This window comes from Babjeviella inositovora (genome assembly GCF_001661335.1).
Source record: "Babjeviella inositovora NRRL Y-12698 unplaced genomic scaffold BABINscaffold_2, whole genome shotgun sequence".
NCBI lineage: Eukaryota > Fungi > Ascomycota > Pichiomycetes > Serinales > Babjeviella > Babjeviella inositovora.
In genome coordinates, this window is record NW_017566839.1 from 851,093 (window position 1) to 870,740 (window position 19,648).

Genomic DNA, 19,648 nt, shown 5'->3' on the forward strand with positions numbered 1-19,648 from the left:
TATTTGCTCAATTTTAAACGATGATACCGACGCTACTTCTTTTGCTAACACAAATACACTAGATAACTGGAACATAGCAGGACAACAAGTTTCATTTGGGTGACCTGATGGAAGTGAATGTATATACGGAGAGCATCCTGAAAGCAAGATAAGCAGCCGAATCTGACGGTTGGGGTTTGGGTCGAACTGAAGCCCAAAACCATCAACTTGTCAAATACTGGTAAAATATGCGTCCCAGACTTTCAGCGCTAGGTACCTGAGTATCACTTGCATTCATTAAATTGGTATAGCTCCCCATAAGTACCAATGACATTGACCTATTAGATTTTATCTAGCGTAACGTTTGAGGTAGTAGATATTAACTACGCACTCACTATTCTTGTTGGTATTCGGTATTACCTAAAGGAGTTAAACGAACCTCTAGTCATACCTTTTCGCAGAGAATACGGCTTTCAATCGTAGCAAGGGGCTAAGACCTTTGGATCAGAGGTAGGAAATATGTCTGCTTACAATTATAAGCGCCCAGAGAAAACAGTCCCTATCTAAACAAAGCACCCAACAGGAACAAGGAGTATACAGACTAAGGAAGTGAAATATCAATCAGACGACGCAGCATTTGTACACGAATAACCAATGCCAGGAACTCACCGTTGAAGCATCTAAACCGTGCGATAACTTACGACCTTTCTAGGTCTTAAAACGCAGCTCCGGTCACAGATATTCACCAACATTCTTGTACACGGATATATATTCCCATAACTCTCAGGAAGAAAAAAATTAAAATGCTAATCATGATGCACAAGATCAAAAGAAAACAAAGTAAAGTTTCTGAGGTGGAAATGAATCTACTCAAATTAAGAGCGTTTCTAGATTAACCGTTTCGGGAGCATCGTAAAATGTCTCTGTAATTGGCGTAGAATGGTAACATACGACTTTCTCATAATTTATACGTATCTACAAACCCTGGTCCTTGAGTGAGATTAGTCTAGGAAAGTCCAAAGTAATGCATTGACAGCATGATGCAGGTAAACACTGAGTCCTTTGCCAGATTGTGTACTCTTACCTAGCGATCCATACTTGGACATAATAGAAACGCAGTAGACTAGAGCTGGGAGTAGGATCTAAACTAATCATCTAATCTTTCCTAGATATATTTCAAGGGGGGAGGGGGAGGTTGCAAATCCGTTTTCACGTGCCTCATGGTTGGACCATGGTGATGCGCACGGAGTTAAGACCACTCCACTATTTCCGTACGATATGTAAATTGAATTTTTACGATGTTCAAGGCGCGAGGGCGAACAGAGTTTAAGATTGGGAAAAATTATTGCGATTCGGGAACAGCTTAGACTTCCCCCACAACAAACACTCATACCTCGATTCATTTGTGATGGTTGATAATTCGAGGACTGGAAAGAGTCCAGTATAGCTCATTCTGGTGCTTAAATGTATCTAGAATTAAACGGGGTCAACTTTGGCGTTTCAGGAAGAAACCAAAGAAGCCCTTATGAAAACCCCGCCTTTTTAGTCTCTAGGGTACTAGTTACACATGCCTTTGAGCTAAGTCTGTTGATAAACATGTGGAAACGGCTCGGTTTACCGGTACTTTAAGACAAACTCGCATAGTAAGTGGAGTAACTGATACCATATAACAAAGTTGGCCCCGTTTGACATGGTGCCGCTCAAACCATTTGTGTTTCGAACTGCTTGATTGCTTTCCAGGTCCAGGTCCTCAGGTGCGGGTCGTTTTCCAAAAACTCCTAGCAACAACTGAAACACCGTATTATCGTTCCGGGGCTGCCTCCTACATTCCTGGGTATAAGCTCTTGGCTTAATTTGAGCGTAACAAGGAAACACACTCTATCAGAATGTTACGCTCGTGACTCCGAGCCGCATGCGTCAAACTACCTTTGCTGCAGTGACATGCAGATAAATTGGCGTAAACCTTATCGACTTAGGAGGGCCAGGCTCACGTAACCTCAGACGTTATTCTAACTCGGAAAAAGTTTCCTTGGACGTGACATCGTGGTCATGCTTATTTGATGTTTCTAAGTCATAAACAACCAACTCACTGATATGAATACCCTCGGAAAAATCGCAATATTTCGAAGCTGTACTCAGGTTTATTCTTTGGGAATGTGAGTAGAGATGATGCCTGGCTTATGTATCTATCTCTCAGCCAATCAACTCGGGTAGGACAAGCGTGTTCATCGCATCTTTGAATTTACCCTTTCCTTTCGGTAACTCCACAGTTGCGGCTGATCCATACAAGTTCTTAGGTGCGTCCTTAGGCTTATACTTGCATCTTTTGTCTTTATGCACCTACTTTAGTTCAGGACTTGACGCGTGCAACGAAGTTGAGCCGATAACATTCGATAGCCGGGTACATGCCTATAATGTCCCTTTCACCGCACAGAAATATTTTAAAACACTCTAAATCATGACAAAATCGAAGAGACAAAAGCAACAACAATCGAGATTCCCCAACCCACCTCTTACACCATCTTATTAGAAGCCAGACCTAGACCCTCCCATCTTTCTGCATTAGAAACATCCCAAGAGTAAGAAACAGTTGCTACCCTTACCAAAACTCCCGACACATTAGTGCCAGGCTCCCACTTTTTGTTCACCTGCTGCGGTATTCCCTACTTCGTGATCCACGAGAACCATTTACAAGTACGCGACTCTCCAGAGGCTCCGTGTTGACCCATCACATCACAACTTCTGTTCTACGCCTAAGTCGCAACGCCAAACTCATCAACCTACTTCAAATCTAAGCCACAGTCTTTAAATAACGCCACTGGTTGCTTTCCGTCGCCTAAGTACATCCTTGGGCTACTCCCACTTGATAAAGAGTGACCAGCATAGAATTCCGTTGTTTTAAGTCCCCTTTTTATTATTACCTTATTCCTCCTAATCCGAAAATTCGCGTACCATACCAGTTACCGGAAAAGAAAAGAAGCACACCCAGCCAATAAATCACTAGAACCGATACACAGCTTTTGAACCTCCCAGCCCATCTAATCTCCCATGCCTCCTTCCGAAACGGAACCAACAAAGAGAAGCGCCAACGGGACCCCAACGATTGCGCAAGAAAACCGTTCCTCGGTATCGTCGGCCCCCAGAGAAAAACCAAACGCTACTGGCGACGATGATATGGACCCATTCAAGTTAGACGAATCCCTCTGGTCTCCCAACAAAAAGTTTTCAAGGGTTTCGTTTGATATAGGTGGAGAAATTCGTCCGGCCACATCTCCGGACCTGACGTATACCTCTTTGAGACGGTCATCGTTTCTCGCTGAATATATTGGTTCAGCACACACTAATCAACACAACATACAGCAAATGGCTCCATCTCCATCCTGGTTGACCAACAATGGTCCTGTCTCGAGTTTGGGCCCACCCCCAGTTTCTGGTACTTCAAACAGTATTTGGGGATCAGGTACCCCACAGGCCCTGTTGGGGAGCATCAACGAATCTCCAGACGAATACAACTACTATAATTATCGTAACCTTAGCGAAAATCTGGGAGACCAGAACGGCCATAACTTGCAAGTATTCCCGAGAAGATCCTTCCCTGAGAGCGTATCGCAAACGCTTGTAAACGACCATATTAGACGCCATTCTGATACCCAATTTCCCCAGCCTCACTTCCAACTGCAGCAGCCCCTGCAGAGTAACACTCAAGCCTCATTGGCAGCAGCTTACACGTACTTCGTGCGTGATGTATATTCCCGCGTCCATATTACCGGTGACGCCAAGAGTATGGATTTAACCACCTTGCTCGAAGACTCCTCCCCCTCTTCCAGGAAGATGAGCAAACACGAGTTGTACTTGACTTTACCGAAGTTTCCGAGTCCCGCCAGCGCCTCATCCGGCAGCTCCCCTTCGAAAACCGCAGGTAACAATACTCTGGCACCCTCTCAGATGATCTTGGTTGGGTTCAAGGCTGGCAGAGTCGATGTCTTTCACGTTCCTGCTGGGTTCAACGGGTCAGAAAACCTCATTGCCACTAATACCAACGGGGGAGTCGAGGAGTCTACGCGTTCAGAGTTGAAATTGGGTGACTTGGTCGTGGTTGAAGCTGATCGTGGGAAGGACCTAGGAAAGCTTGTTCGGTTGAATGTTACAATCGACGAGGCGCGTGTATTGAAATTGCGCCAGAATCAAGAACAACAAGCGGCGTTGGCAGTGGAAAACGAGGGAGTATCCCCTGAGGCCCACCAACAACCTTCAGCTCCACCAGTCTTGCACTACCCCAAGCCAATTATCAGGTTTGCGCAGCGTCCGGAAATCCTTCAACTATTAAGCAAACAGGCAGATGAAATCAAGGCCAAGCGGATTTGCCAGTTGAAAGTTCACCAACATAACTTGTCCATGTCGATTATTGATGCCGAGTACCAGTGGGATCGTCGCAAGTTGACGTTCTATTACCAGGCGATCCATCGCATTGACTTTAGAGACTTGGTGAGAGAGTTGTTTAGAATTTACAAGACCCGGATTTGGATGTGCGCAGTCACAGAATATGATACACTGGTTGATTTGGTGAATGGAGATACTGAGATCAGCGTTCCCTCGGAAGAACCTGACATCTCTTTCAGACGAGGCTCCAAGCTGAGCTGGAACGCCCCTTTGGCGACCCAGATGACACAGAAGGGAGTGTTCAATAGAACAAATAGTAACCAGAACGTTGCTATCCTTAGTTCCAACAACAACTCCAATGACGTGACGCGGAAAAATGCAAAATATGAACCGTGGAGCTATCTGGCGCCAAATATTGGCATTCAGTTCAGCCCCTCTGATAGAGGGTATCCGCCTTTCCCGCTGTGTGAAAACTCTCACCAAAATTTCCAGTATTCGCAGGGTGTTCAGGTGGGTGCCTACGCAAACCGATCAGGACCGATTAACGCTTATTCCGGCTATCTCGATCCTCCTCAGCAAGCGCAAATCTTAGATTACGGAAACCAATCCCTTCCGCCATTTCAGAGTCAGCTCCCCCTTTCTCAAAATTTCCCACCGCAAGTATCCATGCAACAATTTCACCAACAACCGCCAGCGCAATTTGCCGATTTAAGTAGATACGGGATGATACAACAATACCAACAGGATCAATTCCACAACAGCGGCCAGAGGGTGGTTTCAGCCCCTGACAGCTTCTGGCCCGGATTCCCCCCATCTAACGATACTCCAAGGGCGTTTCCTTCTCCACCTGAACGTGGCAGTGCTGGGTATGTCGATAGGGATGTCAATATGGTCATTGATGATCGGGAAGTTTCCCCCCAATATCTCAACCCAAGGAATATTCCATCCCTTGGTTTGAATGTTGACAAGAAGTAGAGCTGTGTACGACCGTACTTTTTGTGGGCGCAGGGTTAGACCCCGCCCCTCTTTTGCTTTCATAGAGTCCGACACTAGATTATTTAGCTTCTTTTACCCTTATTAATTTGTTTGATAGTATCAATTCACTTCCACTCCTTTTTAGCTTAGACGATTAACTGTGTTTCAGGTTCAAATTTATGACATCTACGTGTGTGCACTATTGAAAGTGATAATGATACAATAGCTGCTTGATATATTATAGACTACCGACCCGCTATATACGAAAATTGGTGACGATGTACCCAATATCTATCATTAAAAATTGTTGGCTTATGGTGTAAGCAATAGAGCTTGTGATACTCGCGTATACGTTATCCCTTATATACTTTGATAGGTTAGGGTGGCACAAGTCAAATAGTTGCGTTAAAGGGTTACCTCTTTTGTGCATGTCGTGGTACAAACCCTACTTCTTAGTCATTCACAAATGGCAGTTCAGTCTATAGCTATGGCCCATACTCTGTACTTGTTGAATATTAAAGGTGTCCTTTCATACCCAGCGAGGCTTATCAGAAATATCACAACATAGCGCACAATATAACTCTACCACGATCTCGGATTTTCCAGCCCAAACATTATATCTACACGTACGCAAAACAGCACGACAACAGATAATAATCGATCAATATTCACATAAATAAACGTTAATAAAAAAAAAGCCTTAGCACATCAGCAGATTACCACCCACCGAAGGATGAAATTTTCCAAACCATGCAGTGAAATACACCTACAAAGGAGAAAATTACCCTCTAAACAACGATCACTGACTAAGAATTGCTGGCAAGACCAAGCTTCTGGGCGTATTCGTCCAAGCTGAGGTGGGTGTACTTGACACCCAACCCCTTTGCAACAGCAGCTCCCAAATCCCTATTCAATAAGCCAAAGTACTGCGGAATCGTTTCCTTCAAGTCTGGGTTGTGCACATTACTAGCATGCAGAACAACCGCCTTGATAAAATCTTTCTTGTCCTCGTCGTTGTATACCCGCTCGTACAAGTCTCGTGGCTGTTCAAGGTCCAACTCGGAAAGGCCGCTGAGATAGAAGTACGAGGAGTTTTCCCAAATCTTCAAGTCGTGTTCCCTCTCTTGGGCTGCTTGTTGAGCAGCAAGTTCGCGCTGTTCTGCCGAGATGGCTACAAGACCGATATATCTGGTATCCTTGCCAAACTTCAACGCCCCGGAAGCATCAGTATCGGCGGAGTTGATTGGCTTCTCAAGAGACAAGAAATTGGCCTTATCATCCTGACTGATAACGGTAGCAGGACCGTCCCTTTGGAAGTTGCCGGCTTGGAAAGCAGCCTCGGAGTCGGTCTCAAACGTTCTGGCTCTGTTGACAGGCAACTGCTGGTAGTTTGCCCCCAATCTGTGACGGTGAGTGTCAGGGTATGAGAACAATCGGGACTGCAAGACAGGATCGTTGGAAGGGTCAATCCCCGGAACCAAGTGCGACGGCGAGAACGCAATCTGCTCAATTTCGGCATGGTAGTTCTTTGGGTTTTGGTTTAATACAATCTTACCGAACTTACGCAAAGGAAAGTCCTTGTGGGGCCAAATCTTTGTTAAATCATTGACGGAGTATCTGAAGTTCTCCGCCTGTTCTGGAGTCATGGTTTGAACGGCCAAAGTCCAGGAAGGGAACTCACCCTTTTCAATCTGGTGGTACAACTTGGAGGTGTTGTAATCCGGAGAGGAGCCTGCCAACTCATTAGCCTGGTCACCAGATAAGGTCTGGAAACCGGAATCTGCAAGCACGTGGATCTGGACATACGTCAACTTCCCCTCTGCGTTGGTGAACTTGAAAGTGTGACCGGAGTAACCATTCATCTCACCCCAACCAGCAGGGGTACCACGGTCACCAAACATGTAGGTGACTTGGTGCAAGGTTTCAGGGTTTTGCAAATAGTAATCCCAGGTGTGGGTGGAATCACCAGAGTTCTGACCCAAGTTGGATGCGGGGTCCCTCTTCTGGGTGTGGATGAAGTGCGGGAACTTGTTTGGGTCTCTCAAGAAGAAGACCGGGGTGTTGTTGAAGACCCAGTCCATGTTGCCGATATCGGTACGGAACTTGATCGAGAACCCTCTTGGGTCTCTCAAGGTATCTGGGGTACCTCTTTCACCACCAACAGTGGAGAATCTTATGGAAATTGGACACTTGTAGTTTGCAACGGTGAAGGGTCTTGCGATGGTGATGTCTTCCAAGGAGTCAGTGAGCTCGAAGTAGCCATGCGCACCGCCGCCCTTGGCGTGGACAACTCTTTCAGGAATTCTCTCTCTGTCGAAATGAGAGAGGGAGTCTAACAAGTGGAAGTCTTGCAACAACAATGGGCCACCGGGACGGGAAGTTTGGGCCCCGTATGGGTGGTGGACATACGGCACACCGTTGGAGGTGGCGTAGATAGTGGAGTCTTTACTAGCAGCCTTTAAACCAGTCATTGTGATGAATAATGGTAAATGCGTGGTAGGGACTGGATAGACATACCCAGCTTGGGGTTTATCGTTATATTTATAGTACACTATCGCTGCAGACGAGTCCGGAGCAAGCCTGGACCGCTCCTAGATCTGAGTTTAGGATATTACCCAAAAACCTTTGCGGTATAAAAGCATCCGTCCCGACGGTACGAGCTAATATGTCTTATGACGTGCTTAGCAACGAGGGACTCGCCATTGGATGCTTGCTACATGGCCAACATCGGGGTTAAGTTAAGCTCTGATCCACCCTGGTGCATGCATGTAGGTTACTGGCGACTGTCATGCATAAATTTGGATTGCTTCAAGATCGGAGAGACCCGAGACCTCGGGTATTAGTAATGCAACAGGAATTACGCAGTCCTCAACGGGCATTTCTTGTCAAGGCATGGTCTGGAGGCTTCAGGGTTACATAAATGTCGACCTGCAAGTGTACGTATGGTCTCGTGGACATTAGCTGTCGATGACCTGGAAGGCTGATTTATAATCGTGGGATTAGCCTATTCTTCTATGACCACAGTACCCCAGACCTAAATTTAACCGGCTGTTCCGGTTACCGCACATGTGACAATATGCCATAATTATAATTCTAAGCGTGCCGGTCGATCGACCCCCAAAAAAAGTTCTTGTTTTGCGGTATATGTGGACTAATGCGTATTTTTGACGATCCAAAAAGACACACTTAACCGGTGATGCATCATCCAGGGAGTTCTAGGCGTGAGAGGGCACATGTTTACTCAGCAGAAAACCCATATCAATTTTCACAAGCGACACGCTCGTTATATAGTCTGGACCTCTGCCGATCTGACAAATAGTGACTCGCTAACATTGTTCTAGATTGAGCCTTAAATCCTATGGCTTGTCCAACTAGGCCTGTATCATTTATAACCAGAAACTACTTGTAGCCTACACGAGCATGACCGTCTAAGCTCCAATCTAAATTCCCTCGCAAACCTACATCAAACTACTAATATCAGGTTAAAGTACAAGTCTAGACACAGCCCTCCCTCGGACCTAGTCCTGGTACCCACGCTTCCACTCCCAGTACTCGTTCAAGCGCAACTTGGAGTACCCAGCGTAGTCGAAGTCAATAATGGAGATTTCGGACTGGATAGCGGCCCAGATCCCCCAGTAGAAGCCAGGCATGCCGTAGAAACCGTGAATCTCCTCAATCAAGCGGTCGACCTTGCGCTCCAAGTTGGCCGGGGTGACGTTGGGGCTGGTGGATAAATATGCTTCGGCCCATTTGCGCATGACGGGGTTCTGCGGCGATGGCTGCGGGATCTTGGACTTGTCGCAGTCAAAACCCTGCCATTCGGCAAAGTGATTGGCAATGTCGAAACCGCGCGGAGACGGGAGCATGTACTCATAGTCAATAAAACGGACGGGGTTCTGGTCGATGGTCGAGATGGACGCCTCCTCCGTGGCGGAGACCGTTCCCTCGGGCAACATGATCACGTTTCCGCTCAACAAGTCGCAGTGCGACAGCACAGTGCGCGAGAAGGACTCGCTGCCGACCTTGTCCAAGAGCCAGGCCAACTCCTGCTGCAAGATGCGCTGTACATCGATGCCGTGGGCTTGGTCCTGCGCAAGATCACGGTTTTCCTCAAAGGACTCCACTACCTGGGGGATTTGGGGGATGATTTCGATCCACTGTTCGATGAGCTGCCAGAGGCTCAGGCACAACGGCTTCTTGGGCGCTGCGTTCGTGAGTGCGTGACGTTGCAACGAGCCGGCCATCGCCTGCATGTGGTTGTACTCCTTCAACTTGCGGATGCCCTGCTCGATGTGCTTACCGTGAATCTTGCGGTGCCAATGGCCTAAAGTCTGGGCAATATACGGGTAGATCGACGGGTAGGCCAACTCCTCAGGGCTCAATGAGCGGCCGGGCAAGAAACCGTACACCAAACCGTTGGCAAAGCGGGCGTGCACAGGTGGTGCGAGCCCAAGCGAGTTCAAAACAAGGTGCGAGATGAACTCGCGGTCGCGGTCGATGATCACGTCCGTGCCCTTACCATACGTTCTCACAAGCACCGTCTTTTCGGCGGGGGTGCCCTGCTGGTACGTACATTGCAACAACATGTTGGTGATTCCGCCTGTGAGTCTGGCGACGGAGATTTGGGATGCGTCCCACTCGGGGAACACCTCCACGATCATGTCGCGGATTTGCTGCTGCGACTGGGCACTCTCGGCATCGGCAGTGAGCGCCACCAGCGCCAGCGGGAGGTACACGGATCGCGCGGAATACTCGTCAAGAATGTGGTTGATCGTAGACTCAGACGCGCTCGAGAGTGGCGGCTCCAGCGCAGCCCGCTGTGACGGGTCGCCGAGCGCAGCTGGTGCATAAAACGGGAGTGCGTCGCGCGCAGTGAGCTGCGCGTGCTCCGTTGCGGACGCAGGTAAGAGGTGAAGGTCGCCACTGGATATGAGGCAGTACACTGAGGACATGGCAATACTTTTCAAAGTTATGTTCTAGGGATTTATGTTTGGTGCTTGAGAGCCGAGTTCGGATATATCGTGGTGATGCTTCGTAATGATGGGTGTGATGTCTGTAACTCTGTGTAGCTTCCGCGAGGGGTGGAACTTTGGTGTGTTCAACCTATGTGCAAGCAAGTGAATGTAAGCTTGGATCTCTTTAATGCTCCAAGAAGGGGTTATTTCTTCGCAAGGATCGGAGTATGTAGACAGTCCTTTATGGCCTCTATTTCAACTTATGGAACGCCGGATTGCCTGTCCTTATCTCAAAGTCTGGATTCTGTTGCGGCGTCTCGGTTATTTCTGTTGGTACCGAAGATAAAAAATTGGTATATATACGCAAGGAGTGGTGATTTGTTGCTAAGAATGATTAGATGGAGGTGTTTGCTGAAAACCGCCGGTTGGTCTTGGCTGCTCTCGTGACAGTTGCGATCCTGGGGATGAGTCGCCGCGAGGCTAGCGTTCTCGAAACAGGAAATCCCGGTGCTGGGTCAGATCACATGGAAAAAATGAGGCGGCCATGTGCTTTAGCCCTGCACGACCCACAACGGAATGGGGGCACAATGTCAGCCGCGCGGGAAGGCGCAGTTGCTAAAGAGGCACAGGTGACGATAAATGTTGGCCTCGGCGGCTGAAAGTCGGAAGTGTTGATTATGTTCCGTTTCCTCTTATCAAAATGACAACAATATGGGATAAATTATATTAATTATTAGCGTATTTCATGTCACGTCATGTAACTAAACCTGAAATATGATTATTGCCCACCATTATTAATGTTTTTTTTTATAGCTAATTGACGTAACTGGAATCAAGACCCCATCCAATACCGGTGGTTGAGGAAAGCATTCCTGTTATAATTGCGTTATAGCATGCCAGTTTTTATAAATAAATTCCCTATTCTAGCTCTGTAAGACCTTGCAAAAATCTCGGGGGCTAGAAAAGCACATATAGGAGTAAACAAATATGGTCACCATATGCGCTGTATCGTCCCTTCCTCTAACCTTTGATTAATGTTATACCCATCAGCTCTGGGTATTCAAATTTAATTTAGCTACGTATACGTGTTTGCACCTACTCTCATATTTCACCGCATATTCGACTATTGTCATGTCCCGCAGACCAATCCAATACTTAAATTCACATCTTATCACAGCTACAAGTCAGATCGTTTAAACTTGATTTTAAACCCCCCCCCGTATGAAATCCATCTCCGTGGACCTTAGCTTGCACACAATGATACTGGGTTACTTGCTAAATTTTATTATGTCCTAAGTTATCTTTGAGAAACACTAAATATTCTCTTCAAACAACTCCTGAGTATATCCCTGTTCCTCAGCGCTCAGGGAGAGCTCCTGGGCCACAATGTACGGGATATGGGAGTCCAAACGCGTCACCTCTGGGAAACAACGTCTATAGGACCACCAAGCAATGCTCATACCGAGGATGCTGCCTAAAATTACATCCACAAAGTGGTGTCTGTAGTCTTCGGTACGGGAAATAGCGATCAAAGCCGCCCCGAAGCTCGGGACCCACGCGAGAATCGCGCGCCAGGAGCCCGCTCCCGGTTGTGACAGCGCCATTTGGCCGTACAACCACAACGACAAGAAGCCCAAGCCAGCCCAGGAGTAGCTGGAGTGGCCGGAAGGGGTGGTGCGGAAGCCTTCCTGTAACCGGGAAATATTTTTGGTGGTACAGACGTCCTTAGCGTATACCATCGCGAGCAACGGGGTTCCCTCCTTCGGTATGCATCTGGCCAAAAAGTCCGGTCTGTGGCGGCCAATGACGTTCTTGAGAATTCCAGTGACCAACGTACACACAAAAAACGAAACTAATAACGCAACCAATGACAAATAGGTCACCTTCACTTTGTGAGGCTTTGGCGTAACGAGCAACGACACCACGGTGATGACGCAGACGGGGAGCACCATAGAGTACACAAAGAGCATCGTATTGGATACGCGCTCGGTTTCGGCAAACGGATGGGAGATGGTCATGTCGCCAAGGTAGAACTGGCGTTCAAACGGTGCGTTGTCCTTGTGGAAGAAGTATACGAGGGAGAGGAACGCGGTGAGAAGGAGGTCGCCCACCTTCCACAGGTGGCAGAACTGGATGAGTGGAATCCGCTCCAAGCCAAAGGTAACTCTGTTGGGAGTAGGTGCCTTGGTAGTGCTCATTCCAGGAATATTGCAAGTGTTTGCTTCAGGGGCATATGGCTGGGGATTGAAGGGCGTACTTATATGGTAATTGGCGGGCAGTGAATGCAGGTTGGGACCGGCAGGGGGCTGCACGCCCAAAGCGGCAGGCTGGAGGGCGCTTCCCGCACCGTGTGGGTTATGAGACGGAATCGACTTGGTCACATTGTCTGGTTGAGCGAGGGCATTCTTGATGCCTTCCAGGGCCAGCTCCTCTAGGGCAACCATTTCGTAGCTGGAGGCTTCCAACTGCCACGGCGGGGAGGGCAAAGCGGACATGATGAGATTGCTTGAAGGGGTTTTATATGTAGTGTGATTGTTCCTGACGACGAAGTGATGTGATGGATCCAATGATCGAGTGGATATTCCTCATGTACAGTGACGAGAGTTTTAGAGTAGACCTCCCGGCGAGTTTATACCAAGAACTGGTGATAGGTGAACCCTCCAAATTGATTGTGATCTACGTCTTTGTCGTAAATCTAGATGAGCCGCTGACCTAAGGCACTGTGACAGGACGGCGCAGACCCAGCCCCTGGCTAGGGTGGAGATTCAAGAACATAGAGGAAGTAATGTTTGGGCTAGCATACCAGCCAACATTAGTCACATTTAGAGGACTAAGGTGGATTATAGATAGAGCGCATTAAGCGTCAGATTTCAAGCTATTTATTTTCATCGCATTGATTATCAATCGGTTTTTAAGCAGATAGGGTTACAGGCTTCCGTTAGATGGTGGCGCATTTGTCACCTATTGATGATACCAATATCCTTACAAATACCAATCCCACTTAAATTATATGCGAGTAAAATCGATAATATCTTGGTATGATTGCAAATGTAGCGTAGAAGTACAACTATAGCCATGTCTCTCAGTTACATGTTCATTTGAAAGCAGTTGTACATTGTGCTCTTAACTACGAAAATAGCTAAATTCAATGACCCCCAAGATATACTTTGTCCGAGCCTGCAATGCCGTTTCTAGGTGCGTGGTGGATAACCTTACGATAATCGTAGAGTTGCATCAAGCCCGCGCAATAATCACAGCTGCACCAAATTTCGGCGTTGCGCTGTGAAAAACCTGAGCTGTACAATCCAGTTTATACCGCCAGTAACTATTTATCGCCCACAATATGCTTAGACTCACCAGATTACCTTGCACTACACTCACCAGAACCTTCGTCACGTCTTCTGCGGCCTGGAAGCAGAACTTGACCTTGTACACCAAGGACGGCTGCGGGTTGTGCGACAACGCCAAAAAGGTTTTGGAAGATGTGTTCGCAAACGGTAACGTTCAGAACCAGCAAGACGTAGAGTACGTCCAGGTGGATATCACCAAACCGGAAAACAAGGAATGGTGGGATGCTTACGTATGTATAGGATGCCGCCAGTAATGGCCTAGTTACGCTTCAGAGCGTACCTCAACGCTTTGGTACAAGCTGCTGCCTTTTCAGGACTTCCCGCTGATGAATACTAATCGCCTAGTGCTTTGATATTCCTGTCGTTCACATCAACAAGAAAGACCAGACAAAGCCAGTCAAGTTCATGCACTACTTGTTTGAGGATAAGATCGTGGAGGCTTTGAACAAGGATTAGCCAATTCTGCTAGGGTATTATGGTAAAGGTAATTTCTCTCGCTTGGCAAAACATTAAACCAGAAGCAAGGGCCAGATAATGCGATTTGTATATATTCCCCGCACCCACCTCTGTCGACCCCCAAAGTTTTCCCTGTACCTGACAGCGTAACATGGATATGTCCTTTATGGCACTACTACAATGTATATAGCTAGGGATAAAACACATGGATGTACTTATACCGTAAACGGCTACTTTGGGTATTGCGTAGCCAATAACTTAGTGCCGGCTGTCCATCTCTTGCGATTGGATGCAATGCTGAGGAGGAAGTTTATCCCTTTTGTTGCTGCCCAAGGGGGCAACTCCCCGTTGAAGCTCATACATGGATAATCCAACATCCTTAGGGGGTTTAGATATTTGCCCATTCCGGCACTTTGGTTTCAAAAACCCACAGCTCCTTTTCCCCTGCCTTTTTCTCCACGAGCACATACCTCCACGAGTGCAACCAGAGACACATATCATCCCTGTCCCCGTCTAGGTACAACTTTGTACCGCACTCCTCGCACTCCTTACCGCTCTGCATACTCTTGCTCCTGTCCCCGTAGTTTTCCACCGTCTCGTCACCGTAAATTGGGTCGTTCACGATCGGATGCCCCAATTCCTTCAAATGGATGCGGATCTGATGCATGCGACCGGTAATAGGCTTACACATCACCACTGATTGGTCGAGCTTTGCATTGTAAGTCACGCGTTTAAAATGGGTCTCCGCTTCCTGGGCCGCCCGGTCGAAGCCGTACTTGTTGTTGGTGGTAAAGATCGCACTTTGGTGGACGAAAAAGTCCTCGGAGTCTAGGAACTCCCCCCTGACCCGTGCAAAATACGTTTTATCCACCGAGTGTTCTTGGATAAGCTTTGAAAAGGCTGTAGCCCGTGCTGAGGTCTTTCCGAGAATGAGTACCCCAGAGGTGAGCTTGTCGAGGCGGTGTACGGGAAACACGTTGTGTAATTCGAGCTGTTGTTTGACAATTTCCGTCACGGTGTTGTAGAAATATCCACCCGTAGGATGCACAGGCACTCCCGACGGTTTGTTGATGATTAAAAGATCCTCATCCTCAAATACAACATCGAGCGAAAGCGTTTCTGACGGCGAGAGAGGAATAGGAGGTTCATGGAGATGGCAGATGTTCGTGAACATGTCCCCCTGGGCAATGGGAATGGTGGAAAGGGATTCGAAGTCGGTGTAAACGACGCTTTGCACTGGTTGCTTCCGGGACTTGACATTTCCCCGGATGAGGCTGATCTTTCCCTTATCGATGAGGGAGCGCTAGAGGAGGTTAGTGCCCGTCGGGGAAACCGGGGAAGAGAGTCGGCCTCGCCATGGTTGAGTGAGAGACAAGAAATATCCCATCATCGATTATCTATGTATTAACGAGTACTCCCGAGACACTACGAAAGGCTGCGATCTCAGGTAACCACTCTCCCTGAGTTGGAGCCTGTAGGTATATAAACCAGAGCTTATATATGCAAGCACAGCTCGTGGAAGATTGCCCGAACACTGTACTATCCTCTCCCCTTCCCTTTTATTCATAGGGCCAAGGAGTATGAGCCTACCAAGATTTCCACAACCAGAGGGCCGATCCAAAAACTCCACACTTGCTATCGATACGTACGGTGTAGGCTTGGGTATTGGGGGCTAATTCGCTGTCGAGGATGCTAACCACTGTTTTGCCAAGCCAGCGGCCTTTGACATTGATCTCGCGAGACACGTGGTGGGGTAAAACCTTTCGCATGCCATTTTCAAAGATGTAATTGAGGGTCATGGAGTATGTGGGACTGAATAGCGTGGGTTCATTCCAGAGATCGTCTTAGCATACCTCCGCATGTAATATATTTTTTCTTCTCTCCTGCAGTTTTCTAACATTGCGTAATTGTGCTTCTAGTGGATGCAGTAGCGCCGAGGAGAAAACTCGAAGGAAACCAGAAACCGTTGTGGCGATGAAATTAACAAGCTACGCGAAGGTCACTGGGCAGCTATTCGTTAAATTTATGTTAAAGTTTGAACAGCTTAACCCGGGGGTATCGCCTGAATTGGATATTTGGCGCCCATCACAATTAATGTTTATTTCCGCGGAATCCTGGCCATTAACCAGCAGTAACGTGAAATAGCTGTTCTGTCACGTGATACAATAAATAGCCTGTAGAGCCCATGATTCTATTCGTAGTAACTTCAGTAGGTTTAAATTACGACCAACAGCAGATATGCTCGAATTCAATTACCCTTTTAAAAGAATGGTGTGACCTAGTTTTTGGGATAAGAAATTGAAAACTTGCGAAAAACCAGTCCTTATAGGTTTGGTAAAGTTTACAACACGAAAATTTCCTTAGCCCAAGAGTAGTGTGGTATATCTAGTAGGTAATAGTGGATACTGTTAGCTAGCTAAAAGAGAATACATTTTATGTAAGATATCTACAAGAGAAGGGCAGTCGGTGGCCTTATATACTGAGGCGGATACGATACCAGGGTGTCCGCTTATCAGAAGTAAGGGGACAATGGACTCCGACTTCCGTCTAGTTAAATGGCACCTTTACTATAAGTAGGTTGGAAACGACTATATTCCGGTACTTCCTGCCCTCCTGAAAATAAGGCCTTAACTACGATCTGGTTTTGTTCTAAACTTTAACCAGCTAACTTCCACAAGCCCTCATGTCCAAGAAAACATATGCTAATAGTAAACTGGCCTCGAAAGTACAGCTATTACGATGCTACGGAGAGACAGTTGGGATATATCACTAAACATTGCAGCCTGGTTCTAAGCCCATCGTGAAAAAGGCTCACCGTTTATGCAGAACAATAACTGCGGAAAAAAGCGGCCTAACTTTCCGCCGTATCGGCGCAACCTCAGCCCACCACGCTAGCCTGGGACCTCAGCTATTTTACCTGTCACTATCCATCAAATCTGCCACTAGAAACCGTAATATCAGTAATAATAATAATACAAATCGTCAAAACGATACATCTATGAAAGAGTACTGCCGTAGCGTATAACTTGTTAGAAAGCCATACCTGCACATGTTGTCCTGCATGGCTTTGGTCGTGTGTGCACGCTGCTCAGGGTAAAAGCATTTAGGGAGAAGTTGTTAAACTCAACCTTTCCGTCATTCCTACAACTCCAGATACACACATTACATCAGCATGGAACGGCGCGTGTGGGTTAAGAAACACAACGGACATCCCACCTGCATCCGAGTCGCATCTGCGGACATCGTAGACGACCTCAAGTCGCGCGTGATGGAAAAGTACCCAACGTCCATTGCCCAGCAGTGCGACCCGGCCGACTTGGTGATACGCTTGGTTTACCCGCAATGGACCACTTCCACTAGCATGCTTAATACCGGACCTACATACAGACGGCCAGGGCAGCCATCTCAGGCTGTTTTAGCCGCCCATATCAAACGCGAAGCCACAACCTCGCCGCTCTCACCGGCCCCAAGCGCACTAAAAAAGCCTGTCTTCAGCTCTCTGGAACCCCCGGGCCTGACAGCGGTGCTTGAGCCGGACCAGGTGGTGGGCAAACTCCTCGATCACTACTTTCCGAACGGAATGGGCATGTCAGATGCGTTTCTCATCGAGTATCCGCAAAGTCTCGTGGTGGGCAATGCTTCGGGAAGTCAAGCCTCCCAGAACTTACAAGGTTTTCAGAGCCAGAGCTTTCAGACCCTGGGCTTTCCCAACCAGATCACACCCCGGCAGGCAAGCTTTCCGGGGCCTTCGCCGTGCCTGGAACACGGCTTAGTTTCGCCTAACCCGGTCTACCCGAACCTGACAATTCAGCAGATGCAGCAGTCGTTGAGTCCCGTGGCGGCACTGAACCCGCCGCCGATCCACCGCGCGCTGCTTTCGTCACCGCGCTCCGCATCTGTGGCTCCGAGCCAAACGCTTACGCGTCACCTGACCCTCCCAAACCAGAGCATACGGGGCGCAAATGCGCATACGCGTGCATTGTCGTCGGAATCGACTCCTAGCAAAGGTAGCACACCGGTGTTGTTATTGCCGCGCAACTTTACGCTCAGCGGGGCGTCCACGAGCCCGACTGAGGGCAAGAAACGGCCGGAAAAGCTGAGTCTACAGCCGCTTGCCGAAATCGTGACGCCCAGCGAAAAGTCTCCCTTGGATCTTCCAGCAAAGTTTCTCGGAGGCTTGGAAGACATCCAGCGTAACTCGCTACCGAACCTACTCTCAGACTCCAACCTGCTCCCGGGCTCTGGCCCACTACCGGCCTTGGATGTCGGGCTACCAGCATCCATAGACATCTCGCGGTTCCGGAACAGCTCGAATGAGCTTACGAAAAAGAAGTCCGCGAACAAGGGCAAAAAGCCGTCCACAACAGACAAGGTGCTTCCGCGGATCCGCGTGCTCATCGTGGAGGACAACAAGGTTAATATCCGCATCTTGTCGATGTTCATGCGACAGCGAAACATCAGCTACGCGCTTGCCAACAACGGACAGGAGGCAATTGACCGCTGGCGCGAGGGTGGATTCCACTTGGTGCTCATGGACATTCAGTTGCCGGTTATTTCCGGAATCGGTGCCACCATCGAGATCCGGCGCCTCGAGCGCATCAACAAGATTGGGGTTTTTGCGGAAAACGATGGCAACGAGGCTACGTTTCCTGTAAACATGGAGGATTTCTTACCAATCGAGCAGTTCCGCTCACCCGTGATTATCGTCGCCTTGACCGCGAGCACTATGGATCGAGACAAGACGGATGCGTTGGCTGCGGGCTGCAACGATTTCCTTACCAAGCCAGTCAAGCACGAGTGGCTACAAAACAAGATCATCGAGTGGGGGTGCATGCAGGCTTTGATTGACTTTGACTCCTGGAAGTTTTCCAGCAGAGACGAGGAGACCCAGCCGCCACTCCCATTACCGCATAGCTCAAAGGTTCGGAGCAGATAACGACCCACCCATGCGTTTTGATTGTAAAGCTCTGAGTTTTTCCGTTATTTCAGGTGAAAGTACAAGGGGTCTGCTTGGTATCCGGTGGAAATCTGTTGGGGAGCTTGAGAAAGGCCGCCTCTGGGATTTTGTGAGATAGAGCCCATCCCCTTGGAATTCTCCTGTTTCTGTTGCCGTATCCCATATCCCTCTATGGCTTGTTATGTGAGAAGTCTCTGTTGTCTACTGTTTTGGGGGGCTTGTGAGATAAACTTCACTCGCTTCTTCTGCTCTTGGAGTACTTTCTAGATATCCCACTTTTTTTTTCTCCCTGAAGGGGGTTTGGCAGATATATCGATCACTTTTCAGGTTCATCGTTATCTAATACACCACTCGTCTGTCCTTTTTTTCAGCCCAGACTTCTTCTGTTTGTTCTACTTTCAATTTGTTAGCCATGCGATTCACCCCATACGGTACTGGCTACTATCTTTACCTGTTGCAATGCTTTTATGTCCTTCGGAGTGTTTTAATTTTTTATCCTGGTTTTGGTAACACAGGTGTATTTAATGAATACCTGTCTAGTTTGACTTCATGTTTATTTACGCTGTGCGTTATTCTCTCATTTTAATAGATATTCC

At 47.9% G+C, this 19,648-nt stretch overlaps 7 protein-coding genes across 7 annotated transcripts; 3 read left to right on the forward strand and 4 right to left on the reverse strand.

Moving 5' to 3' along the window:
• Positions 1-3,924: 3,924 nt before the first annotated feature.
• Positions 3,925-4,515, forward strand: BABINDRAFT_33381 (uncharacterized protein; the record flags this gene model as incomplete). The annotated part of the gene is made up of 1 exon (XM_019131632.1): positions 3,925-4,515. A coding segment is annotated over one exon (591 nt), but the record flags the coding sequence as incomplete, so codon positions are not given.
• A 1,475-nt stretch (positions 4,516-5,990) lies between these two features.
• BABINDRAFT_160010 (catalase) lies at positions 5,991-8,262 on the reverse strand. Its single transcript, XM_019128006.1, has one exon. It carries the CDS (start codon positions 7,803-7,805, stop codon positions 6,141-6,143), a length of 1,665 nt encoding a protein of 554 aa, XP_018987098.1. The 5' UTR covers positions 7,806-8,262; the 3' UTR covers positions 5,991-6,140.
• A 398-nt stretch (positions 8,263-8,660) lies between these two features.
• On the reverse strand, positions 8,661-10,750 carry BABINDRAFT_160011 (uncharacterized protein). Its single transcript, XM_019128007.1, has one exon. The coding sequence runs from the start codon at positions 10,284-10,286 to the stop codon at positions 8,853-8,855; it is 1,434 nt and encodes a 477-aa protein (XP_018987099.1). The 5' UTR covers positions 10,287-10,750; the 3' UTR covers positions 8,661-8,852.
• An 852-nt stretch (positions 10,751-11,602) lies between these two features.
• Positions 11,603-12,487, reverse strand: BABINDRAFT_32396 (phosphatase PAP2 family protein; the record flags this gene model as incomplete). The annotated part of the gene is made up of 1 exon (XM_019131587.1): positions 11,603-12,487. The coding sequence occupies one exon, from the start codon at positions 12,485-12,487 to the stop codon at positions 11,603-11,605; it is 885 nt and encodes a 294-aa protein (XP_018987100.1).
• A 1,169-nt stretch (positions 12,488-13,656) lies between these two features.
• BABINDRAFT_20016 (uncharacterized protein) lies at positions 13,657-14,089 on the forward strand (the record flags this gene model as incomplete). Its single annotated transcript, XM_019131232.1, has 2 exons — positions 13,657-13,869; positions 13,985-14,089. Coding segments are annotated over 2 exons (318 nt in total), but the record flags the coding sequence as incomplete, so codon positions are not given.
• A 394-nt stretch (positions 14,090-14,483) lies between these two features.
• BABINDRAFT_6425 (uncharacterized protein) lies at positions 14,484-15,894 on the reverse strand (the record flags this gene model as incomplete). The annotated part of the gene is made up of 2 exons (XM_019132427.1): positions 14,484-15,398; positions 15,745-15,894. 2 exons carry the CDS (start codon positions 15,892-15,894, stop codon positions 14,484-14,486), a joined length of 1,065 nt encoding a protein of 354 aa, XP_018987102.1.
• Positions 15,895-17,076: 1,182 nt separating this feature from the next.
• Positions 17,077-19,509, forward strand: SSK1 (mitogen-activated protein kinase kinase kinase). The gene has a single exon (XM_019126842.1). The coding sequence runs from the start codon at positions 17,268-17,270 to the stop codon at positions 19,029-19,031; it is 1,764 nt and encodes a 587-aa protein (XP_018987103.1). The 5' UTR covers positions 17,077-17,267; the 3' UTR covers positions 19,032-19,509.
• Positions 19,510-19,648: the final 139 nt, after the last annotated feature.

Excerpts from the sequence above, each read along its gene's own strand:
- SSK1 (XM_019126842.1), top strand. The coding sequence starts at position 17,268 with ATGGAACGGCGCGTGTGGGTTAAGAAACACAACGGACATCCCACCTGC.
- BABINDRAFT_160010 (XM_019128006.1), bottom strand. The coding sequence starts at position 7,805 with ATGACTGGTTTAAAGGCTGCTAGTAAAGACTCCACTATCTACGCCACC.
- BABINDRAFT_160011 (XM_019128007.1), bottom strand. The coding sequence starts at position 10,286 with ATGTCCTCAGTGTACTGCCTCATATCCAGTGGCGACCTTCACCTCTTA.